This window comes from Drosophila novamexicana, unplaced genomic scaffold (assembly GCF_003285875.2).
Source record: "Drosophila novamexicana strain 15010-1031.04,08,12 unplaced genomic scaffold, DnovRS2.1 tig00000009-arrow-pilon, whole genome shotgun sequence".
In the NCBI taxonomy this organism is placed as follows: domain Eukaryota; kingdom Metazoa; phylum Arthropoda; class Insecta; order Diptera; family Drosophilidae; genus Drosophila; species Drosophila novamexicana.
The window spans coordinates 329,349-356,116 of record NW_020824766.1 but is presented as its reverse complement, the minus strand read 5'-3'; the positions used below and the strand labels follow the sequence as shown (position 1 = coordinate 356,116).

The 26,768-nt window shown below is 45.0% G+C and overlaps 5 protein-coding genes across 8 annotated transcripts; 1 reads left to right on the top strand and 4 right to left on the bottom strand.

The window, feature by feature from the left end:
• Positions 1-93: 93 nt before the first annotated feature.
• LOC115766721 (protein henna) lies at positions 94-2,943 on the bottom strand. The gene is made up of 5 exons (XM_030710672.1): positions 2,800-2,943; positions 1,088-1,760; positions 761-1,023; positions 467-696; positions 94-408 (listed from the first exon to the last, which is right to left on the bottom strand). The coding sequence occupies exons 1-5, from the start codon at positions 2,827-2,829 to the stop codon at positions 246-248; spliced, it is 1,359 nt and encodes a 452-aa protein (XP_030566532.1). The 5' UTR covers positions 2,830-2,943; the 3' UTR covers positions 94-245.
• Positions 2,944-6,003: 3,060 nt separating this feature from the next.
• On the bottom strand, positions 6,004-13,236 carry LOC115767921. The gene is made up of 10 exons (XM_030712293.1): positions 13,008-13,236; positions 11,923-12,135; positions 10,941-11,861; positions 10,752-10,877; positions 9,687-10,688; positions 8,190-9,122; positions 7,122-8,119; positions 6,952-7,054; positions 6,440-6,606; positions 6,004-6,228 (listed from the first exon to the last, which is right to left on the bottom strand). Exons 1-10 carry the CDS (start codon positions 13,060-13,062, stop codon positions 6,115-6,117), a joined length of 4,632 nt encoding a protein of 1,543 aa, XP_030568153.1. The 5' UTR covers positions 13,063-13,236; the 3' UTR covers positions 6,004-6,114.
• Positions 13,237-14,955: 1,719 nt separating this feature from the next.
• LOC115767890 (pupal cuticle protein Edg-78E) lies at positions 14,956-17,360 on the bottom strand. Of its 2 annotated transcripts, none has more exons than XM_030712259.1 (2): positions 16,038-16,089; positions 14,956-15,950 (listed from the first exon to the last, which is right to left on the bottom strand). In XM_030712259.1, the coding sequence occupies exons 1-2, from the start codon at positions 16,047-16,049 to the stop codon at positions 15,540-15,542; spliced, it is 423 nt and encodes a 140-aa protein (XP_030568119.1). In that variant the 5' UTR covers positions 16,050-16,089; the 3' UTR covers positions 14,956-15,539. The 2 variants fall into 2 exon arrangements, 1 of the variants encoding a protein (XP_030568119.1); XR_004018412.1 differs by lacking the exons at positions 14,956-15,950; positions 16,038-16,089 and adding exons at positions 17,195-17,238; positions 17,301-17,360.
• Positions 17,361-19,180: 1,820 nt separating this feature from the next.
• On the top strand, positions 19,181-20,083 carry LOC115767846 (pupal cuticle protein Edg-78E). 3 transcript variants are annotated; one of them, XM_030712217.1, is made up of 2 exons: positions 19,181-19,532; positions 19,590-20,083. In XM_030712217.1, the coding sequence occupies exons 1-2, from the start codon at positions 19,491-19,493 to the stop codon at positions 19,941-19,943; spliced, it is 396 nt and encodes a 131-aa protein (XP_030568077.1). In that variant the 5' UTR covers positions 19,181-19,490; the 3' UTR covers positions 19,944-20,083. The 3 variants fall into 3 exon arrangements, with proteins under 3 accessions (XP_030568077.1, XP_030568068.1, XP_030568060.1); XM_030712208.1 differs by having other exon boundaries at positions 19,181-19,282; positions 19,390-20,082; XM_030712200.1 differs by having other exon boundaries at positions 19,181-19,282; positions 19,363-20,082.
• A 2,313-nt stretch (positions 20,084-22,396) lies between these two features.
• LOC115767952 lies at positions 22,397-26,519 on the bottom strand. The gene is made up of 3 exons (XM_030712335.1): positions 25,616-26,519; positions 23,150-25,550; positions 22,397-23,079 (listed from the first exon to the last, which is right to left on the bottom strand). Exons 1-2 carry the CDS (start codon positions 26,232-26,234, stop codon positions 23,209-23,211), a joined length of 2,961 nt encoding a protein of 986 aa, XP_030568195.1. The 5' UTR covers positions 26,235-26,519; the 3' UTR covers positions 22,397-23,079; positions 23,150-23,208.
• Positions 26,520-26,768: the final 249 nt, after the last annotated feature.

Genomic DNA, 26,768 nt, shown 5'->3' with positions numbered 1-26,768 from the left:
GATCTACCCCAAAATTGGCAGCAATAGTTGTTGCCAAAGTTATTTATATTCCCTTAACTTAATATCCAACCAGCCCATTAAAAAAAGACTTGGTTTTGTTTTAGCTGTTTATTAAACAACTGTTTGGGTTTAAGGTTCGGTTAATGATTAAAGTTTAATTGAAATTGTGGACTGAGCCCGGCTTGGTTCCAGTCGCGATATATATAGATATAAAGTGTCTTATAGTTAGGATTATATGAATCGAGTTAGACGCGCAGCTTGACAATCGCGTTCTGAAGTATCTGGAACTCGGAGTTGATGTTGTTCATCAGATTCGAGATCTGCGGCTTGGAGTCCAGCACCTCGATGCTCTGCGTGTAGGCATTGTAGCGCACGCCGAAAGGGCGCGGTATGGAGTTGGCGAATTTGCTGCAAAGATGCGAATTGGAGAAACGAATCGATGGAACTGCACTTGGCTGCTACTCACATGGTCTTCTCCTTGGCGCTCTCGAAACTGTCGGCCACATAGTAAAGCGGCTGGAACTGGGTGATGGGATACTTGGTGATGCCAGTCACCTCCGGCTCGAAGTCCTTGAGCTGTGGCTTGTCCGTCAGACAGTACTCCAACTCGCCGTAGGAGGAGAGCAGGCCGGCGCCAAAGGCCTTCAGCTCTCCCTCCTGCCGACACAAGCCGTACTCCACGGTGAACCAGAAGATCTGAAAGAGCGTGACCGACCGACCACAAGGATTAGAAGATCAGAGCTAGGCTGGCATATCTTACCGTGGACAGCTTCTCAATGTAGTCGTCGGGTGCGCCCAGCGAGGCCAAGCCAATCTCCTGACTGAACTGGGCAAAGGCCGGATCGGCGAAGAGAGGCACATGACCCAGCAGCTCGTGGCAAACATCCGGCTCGGGCGTGTACATGGGCTTGCTGGGATGCCTGATGTACTGGGTGGAATGGAAGACGCGGAACGCCAGACCAGCCAAGAAATCGCGAGAGCTGAGCAGGCCAGCTACCGGGCGGAGAGTGAAGCCCGTGCAATCTGGCCAACAAAACAAGATGGTATATATAGAAATCCAAAGAGACAGAGCACCAGATCTACTTACCCCTCAAGAAGTTGGAGACATCCTCCAGCTGTGGTATGTTATCCTCCCGGAAGCCGCAGTTGTCCACCAGCAGGGGAAAGACATGATTGTATTCGCGGCAAGCGTGCGTCTTGTAGAGCTTGGTCAGATTCCGAAAGATGATGCCCCACGTTTCGATCTCCTCCTTCGTATAGTCCACATGCGGCAGCTGCTCCCCGTGCTTGTAATTGTAGGCAATGTCCGCAAAGTACTTGCGACGCTTGCGATACTCGGGATCTGTGAAGCCCGGATGGTCCGAATCCAGCTCCGCACCATAGCTCAAAATCTGATTGGCGAACCGGTCCAGATCACGTATACGACGTGGAAACCAGGGCACAGCCGTCGCATTGTCCTTGTAATCGCGCGAGATGATGTTGAAGTAGCTGCACTGCTCCTTCAGATCCTCGATGGCCTTGCCCAGGGCACCGGACTTGCCATCGCACTCCACAAAGAACTCGTAGCCGGGCACACGCAGCGAGGAGCGCGACTCGATGTGCACCAGATTGATGTCGTGCTTCTTGAAGATGGCCAACGTGTTGGCCAAGGCGCCGCTGGCCAGCGACGAGTCCTTCGGCGAGAACAGCAGGCACGTGTTGCGCGCCTCCCGCATGTCCACGCCCTCCGCTATATACGCAGAGTCCTCGATGCGAGTTGGCTACAACAACAACAACAATAGTAGAAATAATGACCACTTGTGCTTATCAATTTGTATGCCAATCTGTTTGCATAATAACCAGACATGGTTATCAGATAGGCATCGGCTGCGAAAAACGGCCCATCAATCAATCGGTTAATGTTCTATATAATAGGCATGTTATTGCCATTGCTGCTCTGGCATTGCAAACAGATATTAGCGTCATGGGATTTTTCTGTTTCGCTCAGATTTCAAAGGTCGCCAACGGCCCAAGACTTAAATCGAAGGTCTAACCGCAATGCCCGATCACAGGGCCAAAGCCATGAATATTACCTAGAACTTGATTCGTAAACCCAACCCTCGTCCACGAGATTCACTTGTGCTCAAATATTCTGTATTTGTGCCCGTAATGGCTAAGCTCTATAAACAGTAAAGTATATCTCATTGTGCATGGCTATAAAGTTAGATTAATTTAATTTCAGATTTAAAGCCTTTTCTAGTCAAAAAAATAAATTAAGCTATTAAAGAACTCTCTTTAAAAATGTTAAATAATTTTTCTTATATTATCACTGATTTTCTAAAGTGTATAAAAAACGCAACGCAGCAAATAGTTAAGATAGTCTTTCAGGTTTTTTAATTTAAGCATTTGCTATAAGAACTGAAGACTTGAAATTTTGAACGTAGCTCCTATTAATTTCCGCGAAATACAAGCTTGCTTTCGATAATCTTTTCCAATCTAGCGATAAGACTCGATATCGAAATCCTGTTTTCAGAGCATAGTTCTTGGGTTTTAAGAACTAGAGTCACGAAACTTGACGTTTAGCTTCTAGAATAAAATCTTTCACTTTATTATTTTGTTAGAATGTTTAAATTATTTTCTATGAATTTGTATAATATTTTACTTGATTTATATTGACTAATTTATATTGTTTTTGCACGTTGGGTTAGTTGTGAATCGCATTTGTTTCATATGTAGAATTTCACTCTCAGTATGGAAATATACAGATTTATTTGTGTGTATTGATTGTACGCATTTGCAGGAACTGCGTCGTGAACCAACCTTATCGAAGGAAACTTGACGCTGATACATTTTTGCTACTGTGTCTCGATTGTCTCACGGATGTTCTTCGAGTTGAGAACGTTTCTTGAAAAAGCAAAAACAAAAGCAATGCGAACGCAACGCAGAACACACGCTTTAAAACTGATTTGGTTTCTGTGCCATTCAGATGCTTTTATAGACTTCAGCCAGAGGCCCAGCTATAAGCTAATCTGTGAGGCAATAATATCAATAATAACAACACAATACAACCAAAACCGAGCACAGAGCATACGCGAATGGGTCGATCAGAGAACGGCATCCACGCCGAGCTCGGGGGTTATCAGCTGGCGTCTCTATATAGCTTCGGTTGGCCCGTGTACCGGAGTCGAACATAAAAAAGTCTATATGGGCATGAAGAGCATAATTCTTATCAAAAACATGCGCCGCTTGTGGTCTTTCTTTATGTTAAATAGTTTAAATTTTGCGAAAAAAAAACTATATTGAAAATAGCTACGAAATAATCAAAATTCTAATGACAGGTTCTAGCCAAACGGGTTCAACGGCATTTCTGGGCAATTATTGAAGGTAAATAAAGTTTTATAGGCGGCATTTAAAGCAGTGCAAAAGCCTTCTAAAACAGGCGAGTTCCACAGCTGAACGAGCGACTATCGAAATAATGTTTTGATTAAGTCGGCAACCTGTCTTGAGTTTTCAGCAAGTGGCACGCAGTTGCTTATCAAGTAGTCAACAACAACAACTACAACAACAACACGACAACAACAACAACTAATAAGACAAATGCTGACCCGCTCATTTGCCCCCTTCAACTGACATATGTGCAAAATCAGCTTTCATTCAAACAATGAGACCCCTTTTAGCGGGCTCTACGCGATTCTCTGAGTGTGGATCGTGATTTGTGGAACGCATCTGCAACACTCCGCTCGAAGTTGCCACACACGTTTGCCTCATGTTGTCATTTTTGTGGGCATCTATTTTATATTCCTGCAAGCCAAAAATATATATATAAATTTACTTTACGCTTCGAACCAGTTTGCTGGTTCGATTGTTGAACCCTTGTTCTGGTTCGTCACCTATTTACAATTATTTTTTATTGTATTCTTTTTTATATTATTGACGCGAGATTACAAATTGCGCACAACTTAGAATTGGACTATACCAATTAATTATATTTATTTATTTCTTATCATTATATTATTGAGCATTATTAACTATTAAACAATTGCCCCTTGCACTGAAAATATTGCAAGCTTTCAATATTTTCATATACAAAGCGCGGGCTATATTTGAATTGTACGCAAACTTGGCAAAAGAGGGTTTCTTTTGAATCTAATTTTTAGACTTTTTATTATATTTGTATTATTTTTTGATATGCTTTTTGCAGCTTTTTATGGCTTCACCCCGTAACCCCTCTCTCATACTCTCTAGTCGAGATAATGCAGCATTGCATTTAGCTGCGACATAGCTATATATGGGCTTTTTTTTACGGGTGAGAATTGCTTGCTTCTGTTCCCAAAAATAAAACTGATGCAATAAGCCATGCAAATTACGACAAATAAATTCTTTTGTAATCAAATCTGTAAGTTATGTAGCGCGAGTTGTAGACACTTTAATAAATAGTACAAGTTATTGTTTAAGTTTACAGCTTCAAAATATTATCTCTATATATAAAACTGTTTGGCCTGACTGACTGATTGAATGACTGACAGACTGACTGACTGCGTAAAAAGTTGATTGCAACTTATGAAAAAGTGATGTCTAAAATTTTGGGCTTATACGCTATATGTATATATATTTGGTTGCATGTACTTACATATAATGTATGCATGTCTGCATGTGTGCATGTACGTATGTACTTAACTTACCGCTGCAGTGCAAATTTGAAAGAAATATATTATTGACTAATGTCCTGTTATGCGATTCTCAAAAATACAAGTAAAAATTACAATTTTTACTCTTCAGTTTAAAGAGTAACATGTGTGTGTGGTTTTGGTAGTCTTGTTCTGTTTGTGCCTCTGTATGTAAGTGTATATGTAAGTGTATATGTATGTATGTACGTATGTACATATGTATGTATGTATTTATCTTTGTATTTATTTATGTATGTATGTATGTATGTATGTATGTATGTATGTATGTATGTATGTATGTATGTATGTATGTATGTATGTATGCATGTATGCATGTATGCATGTTTGTATGTATGTATGTATGTATGTATGTATGTATGCATGTATGCATGTATGCATGTTTGTATGTATGTATGCATGTTTGTATGCATGTATGCATGTATGTATGTATGTATGTATGTATGCATGTATGCATGTATGTGTACGTATGTACGTATGTATGTATGTATGTATTTATCTTTGTATGTATGTATGTATGTATGTATGTATGTATGTATGTATGTATTTATGCATGTATGTATGTATGTATGTATGTGTGTATGTGTGGATATATGTATGTATGCCTGTATGTATGTAGGTATGGATTTGTATGTATGCATGTATGTGTTTATGTATATGTATATATATATACATATGTGTATATACATACATATATGTGAGCATGAATGCGTGTATGTATGTAATTATGTTTGTGTGGATGAATTGTGTATGCATGCATGCATGTCTGTTTGTTTAAAATCGTAATCTAAACTAATTCCCTTCTACGCGATTCTCATGAATTAAAGTAAGCCTCAAAGGCTTCAGTTGAAGAAAGGAGGCGTCGGCTTTCATATAGGAGGACGAGACAACTTAAACACAGGAGGAGGCGAATTCAACCAGGGTGAAGGCAGTGGCTATGGCTTTGGCAGTGGTCAATGAAGAAACTGGTACGTATAATCATGATAACTAGGTGTTAATATATTTCGGGTTTTTTGTATTTTAATAGATACTTATATGCATGCATTTGATTATGTGTGTATGTTGGGCTGAGCCTAACATGAGTAACAAACGTATTTAAAAATACTGATCTACTAAGCGATTCCCACTAATTCAAATAAGAAATAATCATTATCTATGTTTTTCTTTTCTTTTAGTGATGTGTTTATATAAAATTTAATAATCGATTTAATAATCGTGTGAGCTTACAGCTGAGTTCGCAATTAGAAATATATATTTAGTAATTTTAATTAAAATCAATAAGAAAATATCGCAAAGTACATTTCATTAAAATATTTATTTAAATTACGCATAAGAGATATCCAAAAATAATTCGCATAAAAAAGGTATCAAAAATTCATGTAGTTTTACAAATGTTCTTTACAAAAAATAAATCATTGTTTAGAAATTATTTATTATAAATTAAAAATAATTAGAAATTATTATATTGACGCCAGAGCGAGGTGAGGAGGCCGCGTTTCGGATGTGCCTGTGTAGACGTCTGTGAACGTACGTTCTTCAGAGTGCAGCCCACGGGCAGATTGACCTAGATACAGATAGAGATACAAATAGTTGCAGTTACAGTTACAGATATATACAGATACAGATGCAAAGGGGTTGCATTCAAACGTTAGATGCTTTGCTAAACCTTCGCTGGGTTTCTCGCATTACAGCTAATAGATGCTTTGGCTTTGGGCGCGATATTGGCGAGACGCCGCTTGACGCAGCTGCTCTGAATTGTGGTTGATGGAACTTACAGATTGGCTGGCGGTCACTTTGACCGGTTCCTTGCCGGGACAGACCACGTACGACTCGTGGCCCGCAAAGAGGCTGCTGTGCGTGGGCTCAGTGAGTGCAGCGGGGGCAGAAGACAGGTCCGGGTAGCTTATCTCGGCATGGTCGGGAGCGGGGGTGGGTTCAGCGGCTAGATAGGTAAAGGTATAAATATTGATATTAATAAAGCACGAAAAGGATAAAGGAATAAATATAGATGTAAATATGGCGTTTAGGTTAACTTATATGTATACAAATGGGTTACATATAGGTATAAATTTAAGTATGAATGTATATATAATCATATAGGTATATAGTAGATATATAATGTCCGTTTTATATGGGCATAAATTTAGGTATAAATATAGACATACAAATGTCAATGGATTGGTTATAGTCGAAACTATAGATAAAAACTATAGAATAGAGGCATATATGAATATACAAGAAGTATAGAAGAAGTGAAGACAGACTGGAGTCTCGGCTGTCTGCTCACCTTTGACACGAATTTGGAAGCTACAGGTCAGAGTCAGGCCATCCGTGGTGGTGGCTTCATATTTGATGTCATGATCGCCCCGACCGAACAGTGCGCCAGGGAACTGTGGATATATTCAAGAAATAAGCTGGTTCTAAGAGTTTGGAAAGAGTGCCATTTGCTGTACTTACAGATGATTTGTAGATCTTCAAGAGTTTACCCTCGAAGCGAGGCTCTTCCCAGACAACGGAGCGCAGATTTTGGTTCTCTTTCAAATGCACCTCAAAGGAAGGCGGACAGTAGCGGGATGAGGAAGAGCCCAGATCAATGCGAGAGCTCTCAAATGATCTTGGCGAAGGTGTCTCCTCAGCGGGTCGCTCAGCTATCAGGCTCTCGGAACGTCTCACTGTGGGCGATGCATCAAAGATGCTGGCAAAAGGTTTCGAAGCTGCTCCGAACTGTGGAAGGGAAGCGGATCGGAACTCTGGAAGTGGCGCAGGTCTAAAAGCAGGCATTGCAGCCGGTCTAAAAACGGGAAAAGATGAGTAGGAACTCGGAGCTGGTGCCTGCTTGACGGTGATGATGGTCTGGCACCCAACGGTCTGTGATGTGACCGGATCGTGGGCCCTGTAAACGATCTTATGCGTGCCCGCGGGCAGATGACCCTGGAGCTGCTTAGCCCAAGCCGGAAAGGCAACCACATGACGATAGTCCAAATTTGTAGCCGGACGCTGTAGTATGACATGGGCCTTGCTCTGATGCGGATTCAGCAGGATAACTACGTTCTCCGGGCACTTGATGTACGCGTTAACTGGCCGCTGGACGGGCACCTGCTGCCGACGCACCTGTTGAATGGTCGACAGCTGTCTGAATGGCTGCTGCTGCCAGGGTGCCTGAACACTGGTCGCTGTAGGCAATTGATTGCTCAAGAAGTTCGAGGCGAAGGGCTTGCACTCCAGCACGCTGCCCAGAGACCAGCCGTTCATGCAGGTGGTCAGCATGCCGCCAACGGGCACAAAGCCCATGTTGCACTGCAGGTGGCAGATGGAGCCAAAGCTGGAGGCGCCCCGGGTGCAGCTGGCGGGTGAGATGACGCCGTTGCGCGGCGCCGGCAGCGCGGGACAGCCAGCCTGAGCGGGCGCAGCTGCCCGTGAGCTGCCCGTTATCCATCGAGGTGGCTGGGAAATGGCTGCGGTAAGGAAAGACACGTGGACAGCTTAAAGGAACAGCGGCTTGTGTCTTATCCTGCGGATACTCACGCACACACTTGTTCTCCTGGCCCTCCCAGTTGCCGGAGGCGCCGCAGCTTCTGATCTCGGAGCCGAGCAGCTGGTAGCCGGGATTGCAGCGCACCTTGCAGCGCGTATTATAGAAGAGCTTGCGCTTGTGGCGATACCTGTTGCAGTGCGCCTGTCCATTGGCTGGCGCCTGGAAGCGCACACATTGATCTCTCACCTGCAAGCCGGGCAATGCGGGCAATGCAGGCAAAGCGGGCAATGCGGGCAATCCCGATCCAACGATTGGCGGCGTCAAAGGTCTTAGTGTGGGCAGCGGGCGCACGGGCATCACGGGCGGCGCTGCCGTTGCAACTGGCGCCAGGGGAACTGGAGGCGGTAGTGCCAGCGGCACCCTGGGCTCCGTTGCCGGCACATCGTAGCAGCTGCGCTCGTCGAAGGACAACCGCTTGCCCGCCGCGCACTCGCACTTGAAGCTGCCGGGCACATTGACGCAGCTGCCCTCGCAGCCGGCCTGGTCCACGGCGCACTCGTCCACATCCTCGCAGTCGCGTGCATTGGCGGCCAGCTGGTAGCCAGCCGGGCAGCCGCACTTATAGGAGCCGCGCGCATTCAAACACTCGTGCGAGCAGCCGCCGTTGTTCACGCGGCACTCGTCAATGTCCACGCAGGTGCCGTCTGCGCCGAGCAGCAAGCCGGCGGCGCATTCGATGGGCTCGCAGCCCTGGTCGGTGTGACGCGTGCCTGGCGGACAGCCAACTATGGCGGGCCGGCAGCTGCGCTCGTCCTCCTGCAGCAGATAGCCGAGCGGGCAGCCGCACTCGTAGCTGCCCGGCTTGTTGATGCACTCGTGGGTGCAGCCGCCGGAGAGCAGGCCGGCGCACTCGTCCACATCCTGGCAGCTGTGCCCATCGGCGGCCAGCTCGTAGCCCCTGTCGCAGGCGCAGGCATGCGAACCTAGAAGATTAATGCAAATGCTGCTGCAATTACCAAAATCCAGAGCGCACTCATCAATGTCCAAGCAGCCAAAGCCATCGGCCGCCAGCCGATAGCCCTCGAGACAAGCGCAAGCAAAGCCGCCCGGCTGATTCAGGCAGAGCTGCGCGCACTGACCATTGCCCACCAGGCACTCATCCTGATCCTGACAGTGGCGCCCATCCGCAGCCAGGCTAAAGCCCAGCGGGCAGGCGCACTGAAAGCTGCCCGCCAGATTGATGCAGTAATGCGAGCAGTTGCCATTCGACATGGAGCATTCGTCAATGTCCAAGCAGGCGAGCGAAGCAGATGAAGCTGGCGAGGATGAAGGCGATGACAATGATAATGATGATGCGGTTGATGAGATGCCCAAAGCGTAGCCTGGCTCGCAGAGGCAGGTGTAGGATCCATTGAGATTCTCGCAGCGCTGGCCCGGCTCGCATGAGTAGCTATTGGTGGCGCACTCGTCTATGTCGAAGCAATAGTTGCTGTGCCCAGCCAGCTGGAGTGGCTCGTAGCCGGCGGCACACACACACTCATACGCACCTGGCAGATTGCGGCAGAGTTGCTGGCAGCCGCCATTGTTCACCTGACACTCGTCCACGTCGTCGCAGCTCTTGTTGTCGGCGTTCAGCAGGTAGCCCTTGCTGCAGTTGCAGGCGCCGGCCTCGGCGCTCAGGCAGAGCTGCTCGCAGCCATTGTTGTTGACCGCACAGGGATCAGGCGCCACGCAGGTGTGTCCGTCCGGCTCCTGCAGCGACATGCCGCGCGGGCACAGGCACTGATAGCCGCCGGCGGTGTTAAAGCAATCGTGACTGCACTTGTGTGTGCCCAGGGCGCACTCGTCCAGATCCTGGCAGCTGAACACCTCACTGGCGTAGCCGGGCGGGCAGAGGCAACTGAACGTGCTGTTGTCCTCGCTGGGCAGGCAGCTGCCCGGGCGACAGCGCTCGTGTCCCTGCTCCCGGCTGCACACCGTCTCCAGCACCACGCAGTTGTGCAAATCCTCGTCAAGCTTGTAGCCGGCGGGGCAGATGCACGCATAGCCGCCATTGGGCAGATTCTCGCACTGGTGGGCGCAGCGCAGGCGATTCAATTGCGGATTGTCCAGGTCCTCGCAGCTGTCGGGCACACAGCTGCTCTGATCCTCCTCGAGCAGGTGGTAGCCCTCGCGGCAGCTGCAGCGATAGGAGCCGATCGTATTCTCGCACTGCTGCTGGCAGACGCGATGCGGCACATGATCCGCGTTCTCGTTGTCCTCCACAACGATGTCGCACTCGTTGATGTCCTGGCACTCGCTGGCATCCGGCGCGAGCGCAAAGCCCGGATTGCAGCTGGGCTGCACGGGCGCAGGCTCCACAGCCGGCTCCACACTCGACTCGACCTCAGACTTCGGCTCTACTGGATTAACTGGCGGCGTTTCCTGGGACACCTCGTCGGCGTCCTCTTTGGTATCCAAGGGTATCACACAGCGATAGGAACCAGGCGTATTTACACAGCCGTAGGCGCACTCCTCGGCCAGCTCCGGCTGTGCGCACTCATCGATATCTGCAGATTAAAAAAATCGAATTAGCTCGTTGGCATTTGGAACAGCATATGGCCAGGACTCACCCACGCAGCTGTTGCCGGTGGAGGCATCAATCTGGTAGCCATTCTCGCAGGCGCACTCGTGGCTGCCGGGCAGGTTGTTGCAGATCTGGGAGCAGCCGCCATTGGACTCCTGGCACTCATCGATGTCTGCAAGGGAGGCAACAAGAATGAGTTCAGCTTTTCTATTGAAGCTAAGCGGCTGGCACCTACCAAGACAGCTGGAATAGTCCTGCGGATCCAGGGTGTAGCCCTCGTTGCAGCTGCACTTGAGACGCGGCTCATTCTCGCCGGGGAATAGGAGACGCTCGCATTTTTGGGCGCAGCCACCGCGATCCTCTCCGCAGCTCTCGTCCAGCAGACGTGGCGAGTATGGATCCTTTGTGGGCTCCACAACAATGTTGATGTCTGTGACAGCAGCTGCTGGCACAGCCTCAGTTGCGACTTCCGGCTCCAGCTCTGGCTCCGGCTCCTGCTCCGACTCTGGTCGAGACTCGGGCTGCGGCTCATTCACGTGCACCACAATTTCTGGTTCCGCATCCTCTGGGCTTAGTACTGGCACCACCTCGGGAGCTGTCTCCACTGCAGGCTCGACTGCTGCCTCGGATTCGGGATTTATGGCCGGCTCGGGCTCTGTCTCAATTTGTGGCTCCAGCAGCTCCGCCTCCGGCTCCTGCTTCTCGACTGGTGGCGGCGGTGGTGGAGGCGCCACAGGCTCCACACTCTGACCTAGTTGTGAATCGCTTTCCAGATCCTCGGCAGCCTCGCCCTCAATCGTTTCGTATTCATCGTAGTCATCATCGTTGTCCTCGTCGTCGTCCCCCTCTGGATATTCGACGCGCGGCAAGCAGGCGGGCAGCTCGCCCACCCACTGGCTGGCGCTGCAGTAGAGCGCCTGCACCTGCGTCCGCTCAAAATCGTAGTTATCGTTGCAGGCGTAGTAGGCCACCAGGAAGATCTTGTCGCCGCGACGACGTCGCTCGTATTTGGCGACTATGCCATGGCTGATCTCGGGTGCCTGCACCTTGGATTGAATGCAGCTGAAGTCCAGCTGCTGGGCTAGCTCGAGGGCCACGTTTGGCTCCTCGGGAATGGACAGCATTTTCTTCTTGCGTTCGTTGTGATGAGTGTTCACTGTGCCAAGCGTTCATATCATGAGCTCATCCTGCAACTAAGCAACCTTCGCTTCACTTACCCTTGCCCTTGCTCTTGCCCTCGATGCAGTTGGGCGGCTCGCCCTGCCATTCCTCGCTGTCCACATTGCAGAGCAGCTCGTTGGAACCCTTCAGCACATACCCCGCCGCACATTTGTAGACGGCGATGTTGACTGGGCCCCTCTCGAACAGCACTGCACGGCCATGATCCACGGGCGGGGGTGTCTTACAGTCCTCGTAGACGGCGTGCGTTACTGCAACATGAAAGTTCGTTAACATTGTGAATCTTGTGCCATATACCCATTGCAACTGGGCAAAAGAAGGCATATTGGTTTTGGGAGATGATTAAGGCTAGAGAATCCAAATGTTGTCCTTTAGTTCTCGTTCGTGTTTGTCAATTTTCGGTTTTCCATTTTTTGAGGCATAGCTTTAGTTCTGCACGGCCGCTGGATGCAGGATATCTTCTAATCGGGCATGCTCGACTTGTTCACCTTTATGGTTAATATCATTACCATTATTTAAGCTCGATCCCTCACCCTCGTTCTGAAAGTACTCCAATAGAACGACTTTCCCCAAATAGTCTTTTTTTATAGAGCATTACGAAGAGATCTGTTAAATTGTTGCTAAAACAATATTTATTGTCGTGATGTTTATTTTTATCTTTCCGGAAATTTACGAGCAGTATCAATGTTTATAGTTTGTAAATTCTGGCCGGTAATTAAGTGAACTCTTCGCAGGGCTGCGATGGGGCATGGGGGACTGTCATAATGCTAAATATGTGCCAGAGACAAACTGGCCGTGATTCATCAATACGCTGATCTAGATCTGACGGTGTCATAAAACGTGCATATATAAAACTGTATCTTACTCATAGATATTATAGCAAATGGTTTTTATGGCACGTCTGGATATGTTTATGGGCCATTAGAAAAGGTTACAAGTTTCGGTTAGCGTAATATTTAAAAATACCCCAAAAAAAATAATATATATATACATATATCTTTATTAGTTCCCGTAGAGAACTGTGAACCGCAGCACTTCAATCTGTAGAAAACGATGGGACTGTCATATTTTATATCTGTATGATATATATTTCCCATTTCCCAACTTTGGGCCGCCCACTTACCTCCGGAAAATGAAATGCAGCCCAGCACACACAAAACAAAATGTGCTGGCAACATTTTGATGCCTTATAATAATCTTTATATTGGATCGAAACTATTTCCTATCCACCTTTACACGTTCGAATTTCTTTTCTTATTTTTTTTGTTCTTTTAAAAATAACAAGCCATTAATTAATTTCAGTTTTCAGAACATTTTGTGAAGACGAGAGCAGGCTGAAAATATAGATGTGTATAGGTAGATGGTATTAAAATCCATTAAGATTAAGGCGGCTTTATAAATAGCACGAAAGGCCCCAACAGGCCGCACAACAGCACTTCATCTGCATATATGTATATATGTTATATTTTAATAGGAAAAACTATTTTCACATTTGTCCACGCGAAAGCAATACTCCACATCATTCACATCGACCGCATGCAAAACTTTATGGAAGCTATAAATCAAAGCCACGCAATCCGATAGAAACTCCACAGATATATCAACTTATACACATATATGCATATATATATATGACTATATATGCAGACTGCACTTGAGTTCACGCGTAGGATATCAAATTGTAAAACTATCTTCAAGGATTTGCTTAAAAGAAAACGCACCGTTCCCGACGAGCGCCAAGGCAAGACTGAGGCCAGACAAGTAGCGCCCGTCAGCTCATCAGAAGGGAACCGAGAAATTTGTCTCCAAAAAGATATATTTATGCTGATCTTTCATGTCTATCATAAAGCAAATTAGCGCGAGAGTCGCGCACAAGTGTCGCCGCCCGCAGGGAGATTGGGAGCACAACAAAACGGCCTATTTATAAGATGCCTATATGAACATCATCATCATCATCATTATGCTCATCTTAAGGTATGCTCATTGGCATTCACAATGATCATTTCGAGTGCCTGAGAAATTGATGAGTTCTCGCTGTGGCCCAGTGCCAAGGAGCGTGTCAAAGTGGTTCACAATGAACTTGATGACAATGCAGCTCAGTGAATGCAATTAATACCCTGAACCACACAGGTAATGCTCTCCAAAAGTCTGTCCGAATTACTCAAGAGTACTGAAGAGATAATCGCCTAAGGCACAGTAGAAACAGGTGACATATTAATCTAGAGAATAACTATAACTATTCATGGGTTTTGCTTATGATAGACGCTTACAAATCTTTTAAGTAATTTAATTTTATTAAAATGAAACTAAAATGTAGATGCTAAGTTTATCTAGAAGATAAACCTATTAAAGTTTGAAAACATTTAATTTTAATCAAATGGTTTTAAAATATAGTGGCAAAATTAATCAAGAGGATAAGTTTTTGCTCATTAAAGGTATTGCTCATTAAAGAAAATAAAATGAAGATGGCAAATTAATCTAGAGGACGAGGCATTGCTTATTAATGGCAATAAAGTGTAGATGGTAAATGAAACAACAGGTTTCACTATACTCTTGATGGCATTTCTTATGACAAGCGCCTAAGGCAAATTTATTTATATATAAAAATGAAGATGCCAAATTAATCTTGAGGATAAATCGTAATATTCGCGGCATCTCTCATGATACGCGCCCATAAAACTTTGAAATAATTTAATTTTATTCAAATGAATATAAAATGTAGATGCCAAGTTTATCTAGAAAATAAACCTGAGATCATGGTATTCCTCATAATAAACACATAAAAACTTTGAAGTCAAATAAAAATGTTGATGTCAAGTTTATCTAAAGGATGAGCCGAAATATTCATGGTATTCCCCAAAAATGAAAATAAAATGTGCATGACAATTCAAACTAGAGAATAGATCTTTATCTTGCTGGTATTCCTTATGATAAACACCTATATGACTTTGAAGACATTTCAGTTTTTAGAAATAAAAATAAAATATAGATTTAGCGTTCGGTTTATGCATTTTTCAATATTTATGTTTTATTTTGAAAAATTAACAAAGATTTCAGCTTAAGTTAAAATATGTCCTAGTGTTAGACCTTAGCAAATACTTGCCTGACTCTTGAAAAAACAGACAACTCATTCTATTGTACGCATAGCCTGGCAATGTGAATACAACAACCACCCGGAAAGAACTACAAGAGCACTCCAAATAGAATCACGATTCGATTCAGCTGACTAATAAATATTAATGAGTTGTCTAGTCAAGCGAGAAAACGTCATATGATTATCAACTTTTATGGTTAATCTATAACCAAGAGTTGATTTGTTGGGGTCGTCAGACCAAAATTTAAACAAATACCACATTATTGTATATTAATAATTATTGTTTTTAGCTATATTTGGATGTAACTGGCAGTTGCTGTTGTTATTATAAATAATATCCATATGCTGTCAATATAGATATATGACAGCTTGCGCGGCACAATCAAGTTAAGCAGGAATATGTTGGATGACATGAGTTATATATGTACACGAATGCCAAGAGCAATTCGGCTAACAAAAGCTAACAATAGGTAGTTATTAGTGGGGTTCTACTATATGCTAAATATACGTATATGCTATATGGTAATATCAGCCTTCTTCTGGATGAGTGTGAGCGCGAGCTCACAGGAGGCGCGCCTTCGGGCTGCCATCCTCGTTGTGTGTGCGTATGTATTCCAAGGAGCGCAGGATGTAGCTGGGCGTTGGCGGCGGCTGGGGCAGATGTCTGCCGACCACATGGAAGCCCAGCTCGTCGGCTATGTAGCGCGTCTCGATGGGCACACCCTCCGGCGAGGTATAGCTAAATATGCCAATCGTTTCCAGTGCGCTGCCCGCGGCCTGCACATCGATGCCATTGCTGGTCCTGAAGGCGAACTTGAAGACGCCCTCCTCGTCCAGCGGCGAGACGCGATAATCCGTAATCTGTGCATCCCGTTCACTCTGGTCACCCACCAGGCGACGAATGCGTCGGATTCGCACCAGTCGCCCGTCCAGCTGGCCGCAAAACAGCGCCAGGCACAAACAGGTGATCAGCTATATTCAAAACAAGAAACGAGAAACGAACATTTCAGCAACATATTTCGATTTGGGTCGCGGAAAGCACAAGGTTGTGGGGCTTACAAAATTTCGCATATTTGTCGAGAGCACCAAAAACACTTTTAATATATATATATATATAACTATAAATGATAACTCTTGTTTCTAATTATAATTTCTTTGATATTCGATTTCGATTTAATGCTCGTTTACTCGAACGCGACGATCTCGCCGCGAGCTCCGCGAGGTTCAAAGTTTGGCAACGTACTGCGGTGCGAGCGCGTGTTGCCAACTTTATATTTATACTAACAATCTGAGAAAAACGGTGGCCCAAAGCGAAATCGATGAAAAACCAATAAACATAATCAAAATGTCAATAGTCTCTCAGTCGACGTCGTTTGCCTCTCGGCCAGCTTCATGCTTGATAACAGGCCGAAACGCTTGGCCCACGATGGCCATTCATCCATTTCCGTTTAAACCACGCTAATAGCCATAATGTTGTTTGTTAACACAATATTTATGTTTTATTCGCTGACTGCATTTTATGAGATTTCCAGAGTTCTTGGTTCCGAAACCAATTTGGCATTTATGAATAGCTATAGTAAAAAACGGAATTTGAATCGTTTTCTCTGCGCGACTCCGTTTTATTGTTTAATCCAATAAACTGAGCAATAATTTTATTGGCCAACCAGTTTGTGTAATAAATAATATTAGTTTTTAGCGATCAGGGCTGCAAACACTAACAAAAGAATTCCCTAGGTTCGACCTACTTCCTGCCTCGAGTTCGAGCTTGGGTTTTCAAAAGTCAATTAATTTAAATAAATTACATCTTTAATTAATAAAATTAATTTCTGATTTTCAATTGCCCGTTGTACTGAAAATATTGTCAAGCTGTGAATATTTTCATATACAAAACACGGGCTAAATTTGAGCCCAAAATTGTCATCTATCAAATATGTTTGAATAAATGCAATAATTGGGTTGGAGTTATTTATATTGTTTGGGGCTGGCTGGGCAATAAAAGTTTTTTATTTTGAATTATAATATTTGGTTCAAGTTTCGCTTCATCTGGTTTTAATGGGCGCATAGTAAAAAAAATATATATATATAAATTGGAATTCCGGTTTGCAGCCTTGATAGCGATTAATTATGGTAACATAATATCCCTTAGTTGGCATAATTCCTACTTCGTTGATATGTAAATTTTGCAAATTAACTAGAAAATCAATTTGCAACAAGATAACACGATTATTTAGTTGGCTTATGACCCACAAATTTGATTTATCTGAGGCAGCAAAGAGGTTTATCATTTAAATCAGGTTAAGGCAGATCGAATTTTTGACTTACTTTCCTCTCAGTCCCTGTTTGAGGCACCTGCTGCAGCCATGCATCATTTATGATGGATTTTTTCATCTTGAGGCCATGCTCAGCGCCTGGAATTCAGTCCAATTAGCAAGTGTCTATTAATGTGCACACATCAATTTTGGGCTTGTATAGCGGCAATACGGAAGCTGCGAATAGCCCATAAAAATCATATTTTGAGAGACGTCACATTCGACTTATGAATACCATTAAAATGATCAAATCAGATAAAATTTAAAACACATACACAGCGATATGCCACATAAAATTTGAAAAAGAACATAAAATAAATGAATAAAAAGAAAATTTTAACGAATTTCTGGCTATTTCTCAGTTCCGTATCGACATGTTAATTATCTTGTCTTGGCCCACCAGCCGAGTTCTAAAGCGCTTCAAAGCCAATCAACGACTGATTCTAGTGAAATAAATATATTGAAAGATGCTTTGGCTGTTTCGGTTTTCAATTTCCCTGGCCCAAACGGGAGGTGTGAGCTGCCAGTTATGCAAATCAATTAAAGAACTCAAACCGAAATACATTTAAAAAATATATGTATATTTGTCTTTCTGCTCGAATGTGCTGTCAGCTTTGAGACGAGCAGCAAAAGTGTCGACACACAGTCGAGTTGTCCAACTGCTCCAACTATATTTCGAGTTTTTCGTGTTTCGCATTTGTAGTTCATCAAATTCTGAGGCTAAGCTATGATTAAACCAATCATATTAATAATAATGCCCGTGAAGCAATTCGTGCTCGCATCTCGACGCAATCAACTGCAGTTTTTAAGCCTAACTTGAAAATATCTTTTTGCCTTGCGCCTAATTTGAGACCATTTTTTGTTTACAACAATCGAATTGATTTCTTTCAATTTCTTAACTTCTTCGCCTTCGTTTTTGTTTTTTTTCTGATCAACGTATTTTCCTTCAAGACAATGCAAATGTCACAGCTCTTTCATAAATTTGTTGATTGATGCGCTGATTGATTTTTAACGCCTTGAGCGCCGCGTGTGGGAACTGGATGGAACACATTGATAATGGGTGTGGTTCAAGTCGTGCAAGGTCTAGGTCGGCATACCTCCGGCTGCACAGTGCTGCAAGGGCCCACGAATACAGTAGCACCCACTCGTGACGGACAGTTCAAAGTGTGTGCCGCCACGCATAGATACCCATTAATCTAGCGCAACGCTTGATTTATTCTTCGCGTAACCGGTTTAATCCATCTTGGCTGACAATTGTTAAATAAAATCGACCATATATATTCGATTCGTATCAATTTGCCAATACTCGCAGTTCATTAGTCCGTGACACAATCTGTGTTGGGCATAATTATAATGCCCGAGAGCCGAAATCGTATCAAATACGTGCTAACAAATCGCCGTGACGAATCAAATAAATATATGTACGTACCTTTAACATTTCGCTTGCATGTTCTTAATTTGAATTCACAATTCAAGATATATTTACGTGATACCTGATACTCGGATAGACCAGCTGTGTCTTATTTGCTGACCAAATTATCACATTATCGTCGCCTATTTTTTTTTTGTTTATAGCAATCTGTGCAATTACATGTTTCTTTTGGCCATGAACTGTGGGCCAAATGGTTTGGCATATTAAATTCGTTTTCAAAGTCAGTTTTAATGCATATATTAAAAGCGGCTTTCATTGAAGTTCCCAGCTGGTGCATTTCACGCTTTCTTCATGCGCCTGGTACCACTGTGCGCCACACCTCGAATGCCATAACAGACAGGTCTGAGTTTGGTTATCAAATATTTCAATCTTATCAAATGCTAGACATATATACAAATGTATTGTATTGGGCCTGGGCAGCCATATATCAAGTAGTTCGTATATTTTCTAAAAAGACTTCTGTCAACATTTTGAAAATGTGTGCAGCGCAGTTTGGAGAGTTTGATATTAATTTTAATGAACCGCCCGCTAACAATGTGTTAGAACTGAGTTTTCAAGTTCCGGTGAGCTCGGCAAGAGAGAGAATCGCTTAATTTGAATATTGAAAGCTTCTTTTTGCATTTGCCAAATGCTATTTTGACAGTTCCAAATTAACCTGCGAGCCCAACAGATCGCGTCGCACTCGCTGCAGCCTTCAAGATCAGCGCATCGAGATCAACGCCCCAGCCAGTCAGACACATATATATATATATAGGGTATATAGAGTGCACGATGTATTCGCTTCATCAGAGTCGGAGTCGCATGTCTTCCAAGGTTCGTGGCTCCTTTTCATGTATACATATGAATCCTGCCCAGCCTCAATCGATCCAGCTCCAGCTGCTGCTGCTCTCGCTGCTGCTGCTGCTGCCAATGGGAAGCGCGAACCCTGCCGCGCCGGCTGACACCATTTACTATCGCAATCAGCCGCCCGATGCGGCCGGACACTATGATTTCGAGTTCCAGACCTCGAATGGCATCACCACAAAGGCGGCGGGCAACGAGAATGGCGCCGTGGGCGTCGTACAGTATGTATCCTTGGAGGGTCTGCCCGTTACCTTCACCTATGTGGCCGATGCCAATGGCTATCAGCCCAGCGGCGACCATGCCCCAAAGCATCTGGGCCGCCAGCTGGAGTACATACGCACGCATCCGGCGGTGGATGAGGCACAATCGAGGAGTTTGTAAAGCTCACTATGAGTTCTTGAATGTTCATGTTCAAATATATGCGTGTATATAAATAGCTAAATTGTCAATTAAATGCCTGTCGACATTTGGGCTAAGCAGCCATTATTTTTTAATATTTTTGTAACAGTACAATTTAAATGTTAACGCTTGTTGTTATTAAATCCAAATGCAAATGCGATTGAATACCATATTAAAAACAACAAAAGCTGCTTGTTGCCCGTTTTGTGCGTCCAAACCAAAATATTAAAAAAATATACAAACTGAAAACAAAATGAAGTAATGTACTATTAATTATATTAAATGCCAATGGCAGCCAGATTTGAGTCTGGCCCGAGATAATGCCTAAGTTGAAATTCTTTCATTTTTGTACTAAGCCAAACTATGCTCTGGTCGGGTGTACGCCGCTCTCAGACACCCTGCTCTCTATACTGACGACGCAAATGGTTTTTGCATTTTAACATTCGTATCTAAACTTAAATTAGGATTTGTTTATCTGACGGCATGTCTGCCCATGAACATATATACTTTATAGGAGCAGGGTTTATGCATTATTTAGAGTACACGTTTTGGCCATGTTTATAATGGTATGCAAACCTGTTGTCAAGCACTTTAAACAGTTAAGAAGTGTCCAAATTCGAAAACAATTTCGAATTAAGATATGACGAAAATATAAATAAATATCCAAGTGATATATCAAAAGTAATTAGAATAGCAATTTTTGAATATTATATGTTTAATTTGTTATTTTTGGCATTTTAATAAAAAAACATTTGTTTCGATAAAAAAAAAATCGTTAAAATATAAACGAAATGTCGAAAAAACACGTAAATTCCATCAAAATATCGCATAATCTGCATTTTATGCATTTTAAATGCGTATTGAAATGTTTTCAAATTGACTTCGCTTTCAATTGCTTTTAATTTCTACATATTATTAAGAGCATAATAATAATATATAAAATACTGTTCAGAATTTTCTCAAAAATTACTTTGTTTGTTTTTTAGAGAGCTCTTTATTGATTGATTTATATTTATGTATTTATTTATATATTTTATATAATTAAATAAATATATTAAATATACAAAAAGTGTGGGTAAAAAAAAAACTAATAATAGGCTATCATTTATCATGCCGGCAAGTGGAAATATTTACATCTTCACTGCGGTTAGTTTAGAACGACTTTCGAATCGTTTACCAAAATTGTATGGCATTCATTTGCATTGAGATCGTTTAATTGAGGCCGTTGCATAATATTGACCAAGTCTTGCGGCTGGAGATTATGTAAGCCAACGAATAAACCAAATAGCCGTCAAATGTTGCTTTTAATGTCACCGACAAAAAGGCCAGCAAAACGTTGTTGATGCAACTCAAAGAGTAATCCCACTAAGCCGCGTCCTTGGCTGGAGTTTATTTGGTTAACCTGGCCCCTGGCTTGGTCCGAGTGGAGATTCTGTATGGAATCTTAGGTTGACAGCTGCACGCATTAGCTCGAGCGCATTTAATGCATTAATTAAACGTTTTATAAAATATTTATAAATTATTCATGACCCTTCTTGTTGGCTTGAATATATGTTATGTATCTTACTTTGTGGCCAAACATTGTTATCTTCGATCAAAAAATAGGTAACTCAACGACAGCTTAAACTGTCTAAATAGACATTTATTGCACAATTTGCCTCGGTCTATTTGGCCGACAACGATTTACCCTGGGAACTGATGAGAGATATTCAAAGAGTCTAACTTTTTAATGGGCATACCAAACTAGATTCTTATGTTATATTTAAAATAATATATACTTATTCTAAGCATGATACTTGATTTATCTTCTGCTATATATACATATGCTTAAGAGATCGAAGATTCTTTCTTCTGTTACATAGAACGGCACAAGTCTTACTTCCCTTTTTGTAACCGCTTTCAATAGATACAGGGTATTCAAGTATCCATCATCAAGACGCTTCGCTTTGCCATGCAACTAGCCAAGTGCGTTGTTTGAGATTAAGACTTAAGCACATATTTAATGTCCAAAACAAGGTAATAAAAAAGCCCAAATGATTTGGCAAATTGCTCAAATTTAGCCATTATTTATAAACAAAGGCAAATTAAAGGTATTAAACGTAAGCACAGACATCTAAAATAATAAACATAAAAAAACAAATGCGAAAATACGCTTACGTACGTCTAAACAAAAAGTGTATTTGCTTATCATGGTCAAATTCCCATATCGATTTCAGGTAATGCGATACCTGCCCTTCTCCCCTCCCCCGTCAAGTTATTTGCACACCAAAATGAGTTCAATGCACGTAACAAGTATTTCTTTGAATTGTTTACAAACTACAACTTATTGCGATCTATCTACAGATATATATATATTGGCTTTGCGGTTGCCTTATCTACATCTACATGCAAATTAAATTCCAAACGAAAAATATATAAACAAGCTTTGTTTAAGTTGTTTTCTTTCATCTTTTTGTGGTTCTCATTTTTCACACAATCGCGTATCTTTACATTTGCCATACAATATACGTCGTGTGTGTGTGTGTGTGTGTGTGTGTGAATGGGTGGGTGGTTGTGTGTGAGTGGGTGTGGCGCCTCTTCATTAGCTGCTGCAACATCGAGCTGTCGGGATCGATTTACATCTTCGAGTTGGGCTACTTTGAGAAGCTAATCGATTTTAGATTCAACTTTTTGTTTTGTTTTTGTTTTTCTTCGTTTTTATTTAGTGTTTACGTTTATAATTGTTTTTTATATATTTTTAATTATAATTCAAGCATCTCTTGTAATCATCTATGAACTGTTTTTTTTCTCTTTTGTTTTTGTGTTTTTTACATTGTTTAGTTTATTCTTTTTGTGGTTTGCCTATGCTAAAACTAAGCCTAACACGTTCCGCCAAGTCCAGAACAATTGCCAATCCAGATGCCAGCAATTGTGAAGTGCTTCGATCACGTTTGCAAATCTGTTGTTGTTGTCAACTGGAGTGTTAATACATAAGCTAAGTATGCGTGTGTGTTTGTATGTGTGTGTGAGAGAATGTGCTTTTGTGTGTGTATAAAATGCGGATGTGCTTGTGTATTTCGGATGAGAGTTTGTCCAGAGCCCAGTGTAGCTACTGTTCGGTCTATAAATCTGTTAAAACCTACAACAAAGAGATTCGAATTAATTGACTTTCAGTTGGGGATTGGATTTGGGGGGTGGGTCACACTCACCAGTCCTCATCGATTGCCAGAATTGTGAAGTGTTCGCGGCCCCGCTCCTAGGGCCAGTCCTAGTCCGTTTTCGTCTCGGCAAACTCTTCCAGCGCAAAGAAGCCGGCTGTGCCGCCCGTGCTACTGCTGGCCGTGCTGGTGGTCACCGCAGCGGCTGCCGTGGTCACTGTGACGGTTTCGCTGGTTTGCGCCTCCTCGGAGGCCTCCTCTTGGGCGGCCGCTGCCGCCTCCTTCTCCTCGGCACCAGCCTGGGCTGCTTCCAGCACTTGCTGCTGGACTTGCACAATGGGCTGGCCATCTTCGGTGTAGGACACGGAGACGGGTATGCGTGTGCCATCCTCGCTGATGACATGCGGCCCCTCTTCGCCATCCTGGCCCTGCTGTATTATGATTTGTCCCTCGGAATTGAGCAGCGAGGCATCGATCAGCTGCTGCTCATTGTTGTCGCCATGGACGAGCACCATCTGGCCACTGCCATCGGTCATCATTTGCAGCGTCTCGCCCTCGAGTCCCTCGCCGGACTGCAGCACACCGACGCTCTGCAGCAGCTGCTGTATTTGCTCCGGATCTTGCACGATAATCTGATTGCCGTCAGCGTCGGTCAGTATGTGGTTGTCCAGCTGCAGCAGATGCCCATTCTCGTTGACAATAAACTTGATCTGTCCGCCATCGACTTGGGCCTGCATGGCTTCGTCCAGTTCCATGGCCACCTGTTGTTCACCGCCGGCTGCCTCGCCCTCAGCACTAGCTGCTGCCTCGGCCTCAGCAGCTTCGTTGGCTGCTGCCTCTGATTCGGCTGCTTGTTCAGCCGTGGGCGTCTCCGTGGCCTCACGTTTCTCAACCTCGCCCTCCGCCTCGCCAGCCTCGTCGGCCGCCTCTTTGGCCTTCTCCTTGGCTGCTGCCTGGTCTGCCTTGGTGCTGGCCTTATCGCTAGCCTTGCTGCTAGCTGCATTGCCATCTGTGGTGTCCGCTGCGCTGGCTGCAGCTGCCTCATTGTCATCGTCCAGGCTGGGCATTGAGACTGGCGCCGCGTTGGACTTGCCGCCGTCTCGGGATTCGGTTGGTTTGTTGTCGTTGCTGCTTTGGGATTGAGACTCCTCCTCTTCGGCCTGGTCCAGCACAGGCATGTCAATGCTAACCGAAACGGGCGCCTGCGAATTGGGTGAGTTCTTCTCGGTCTGCTCGCCTGTGGCGTCTACTTGTGGTATGGTTATGTTGAAGGTTATGCCACCGCTGCCCTCCTGTGAGGTGATGACCATTTCATTCTTGCCGCCCTTCTCCGTATCGGACTTCTCCGAATGCAACTTCTCGAATAGACTCTCAATGTCCGCCTCGGCGCTCTGCTCGTGCGACTCCTCCTTGACGCCGACGCCCGACTCGCCCGGCTCATCGCTGAGCAGCGCCGTGGCTGCCGAGTTGAGCGCTGTGTTGCCGCCGCCGCCGGCAGCTGCGCTCTTCTTGTCACGCCTGTGAGTTTCCATGTGGTGATTGTAGTACGTCTCCTGGATGAAGGTCAGCGAGCAAATGCTGCACGAGAAGAAGCGTATGTTGTTCTCAGCCTCGGCTGCGGTGGCCACAACAGTGCCGCCCGCCTGGGCCGGCACGCTATCGCTGAGCGCCTCGTCAATGGTCTCCTGGAGCAGCTTCTGTGTGTTCAAGTTCTGGCTGCCGCCGCTGGAGGCGGCCAGCTTCTCGCTCTGATGGAGCTCGGCATGCTTGACCAGCAGCTCGCGCTTGGGGAAACTCATCGAGCACTGGCCGCACTTGAAGTAGTTTGTCTGATGCTGCTTGGCGTGCACAGTGGCCGCCTCGCGCGTCTCGAAGCGCTGCGAGCAGAGGCGACACTTGAACGGCTTCGGCTTGCCGCTGACATGTTTGCGCATGTGCTCATCGAAGACGGCCTTGTCGGTCGACTTTAGCTGACAGTGATTGCATGTGTACAGTGCTGAGCCGGAGGCGCCGATCGTCTCGGTGACGCCGGCTGCAGCAGCGGCGGCGGCAGCAGCAGCGGCGGCTGTAACCGGCGCAGCAGCAGCCGGAATTGTTGTGGTGCTGGTGACGAGCACATTTGTGGCATGATTGGTCTCCATGTGCTTGCGCAGGCTGGCCTCATTCACGAAATTAATGTGGCACATGGCGCAGGTGTTGTCCATGGCGGTGTTGTGATCCCGCACCATGTGCTGCTTCATGGCGCCAAAGTGCGGGAAGATCTTGCGGCAAGTCTTGCACTGGAACGTCTGCTGTTTGCATGTCTCGTAGTGCGTATTGAACAGACGCATGTCCGAGGTCTTGTAATCGCACGAGGTGCACTTGTAAATCTTGGTCGCCTTGCGCTGCACCTGCGTCTGTGTGCCAGCGACGGCGCCGCCCTGTGGCGTCGCCAGCTTTAGCTGCTGCGAGGCTGCGAACCCAAAAATTATAATACTTAATGCTGGCTAATAGTTATATTTGTGCTCAGTTACCCACCTGGCGTTGTCTGCTGCACCAGCTTGCGTGTGCGCAGCAAGTCGCCGCCGGCGGCCTCCTCCAAGGAGCGATTACCCGCACCGCCGGCCAGCTTTTGCATCTTGAGCGGCGGACTGGCTGCGTCCGCATGGCTGCTGCCGCCACTGTCCTCGTTGATGCCATACTTTTTGTTCAGCAAGTTTAGCAAGTTGGTTTTGACGCGCTCCACGTCGTTCTCGAGACGATCGTAGTAGTTGACCAGGTTGGTGCAGCGCGAGCAAACGAAATCCTCGTTGCAGACAATCACCAAGAAGCCCTCGCCCACCAGCTGGGCCAGCTTATTCGGGAATTTGGTGGACGTGTGCGTGGTGCACATCTCCGTCAGCGACGTCTGCGTCTGGTTCACCAGCAGCGGCTCGTCGCAGATGTAACAACGTGCTGCCGCGTCCGAGTCCATGATGTTCTGCTGCTGCTGCTGCTGCGATGCGGCGCTCACGTTCGAGCCGCCGCCGCCTCCAGGTGTCGCCAGACGCGTTGTTTTCAATATGCGCGGCTGGCCGGGACCGGTCACGGTGACGGCGCCGCTGCTGAGCAAATTATTGAATTTGCGATAGGTGGCCGGGGTAAGTTGATTGTTCATGTTAGTCCGTGTGCAATTGTGTGTGTGTGTGTGTGTGTGTTGTGTGTGTCTGTGCGTGCAGATCTCGTTGGCTATTATTCTAGTATATGTATGTTTCTTAACTTTTTTTTCTATTCCCTTTCAAAAACCCTTGCATTCACGACCACATTTGTTATTAGGCAAACACAAACTGAAGAATATTGCAATCGGCACTTTGTTGTATTATTTTCAATTTTGTATTTTTCGAGCTAATCGGCAAGCAACAACAATTTGTTGAAGTTTATTTCACGTTTGTATGCCGCGGCGTCACTTCGACTGTACTAAAGTCTATCGAGAGTGCTGTATTATTTAGGGTTAAATGCTTATGTGCTGCAGCTGGCAGTATGCCTGTCTCGTTCTGGCGTACGCATGCGGGCTGATATTTGCCTATGCGATAGTTGGCTGTCTCTTTCACACGATGCGGAAATGGCGGCCGTTTTGGTAGGCATGCATGTTCAGACGCACATGTCAAGCAACTATTGACGTGCGCTGCGCATCATGCAAACTTTTGGATAG

What these genes read in the sequence shown, in the direction of transcription:
- LOC115766721 (XM_030710672.1), bottom strand. Translation starts at nt 2,829, where the DNA reads ATGTATCAGCGTCAAGTTTCCTTCGATAAG. An exon ending in TGTCTCCAACTTCTTGAGGG is followed by an intron (nt 1,024 to 1,087) that starts GTAAGTAGATCT and finishes TTTGTTGGCCAG; the next exon opens with ATTGCACGGGCTTCACTCTC. An exon ending in ACATTGAGAAGCTGTCCACG is followed by an intron (nt 697 to 760) that starts GTAAGATATGCC and finishes ACGCTCTTTCAG; the next exon opens with ATCTTCTGGTTCACCGTGGA.
- LOC115767921 (XM_030712293.1), bottom strand. Translation starts at nt 13,062, where the DNA reads ATGTTGCCAGCACATTTTGTTTTGTGTGTGCTGGGCTGCATTTCATTT. An exon ending in TGAAGATCTACAAATCATCT is followed by an intron (nt 7,055 to 7,121) that starts GTAAGTACAGCA and finishes ATATATCCACAG; the next exon opens with TTCCCTGGCGCACTGTTCGG. An exon ending in AAGTGACCGCCAGCCAATCT is followed by an intron (nt 6,229 to 6,439) that starts GTAAGTTCCATC and finishes ATCTGTATCTAG; the next exon opens with GTCAATCTGCCCGTGGGCTG.
- LOC115767846 (XM_030712208.1), top strand. Translation starts at nt 19,491, where the DNA reads ATGTATTCGCTTCATCAGAGTCGGAGTCGCATGTCTTCCAAGGTTCGT.
- LOC115767952 (XM_030712335.1), bottom strand. Translation starts at nt 26,234, where the DNA reads ATGAACAATCAACTTACCCCGGCCACCTATCGCAAATTCAATAATTTG. An exon ending in GGTGCAGCAGACAACGCCAG is followed by an intron (nt 25,551 to 25,615) that starts GTGGGTAACTGA and finishes TTGGGTTCGCAG; the next exon opens with CCTCGCAGCAGCTAAAGCTG.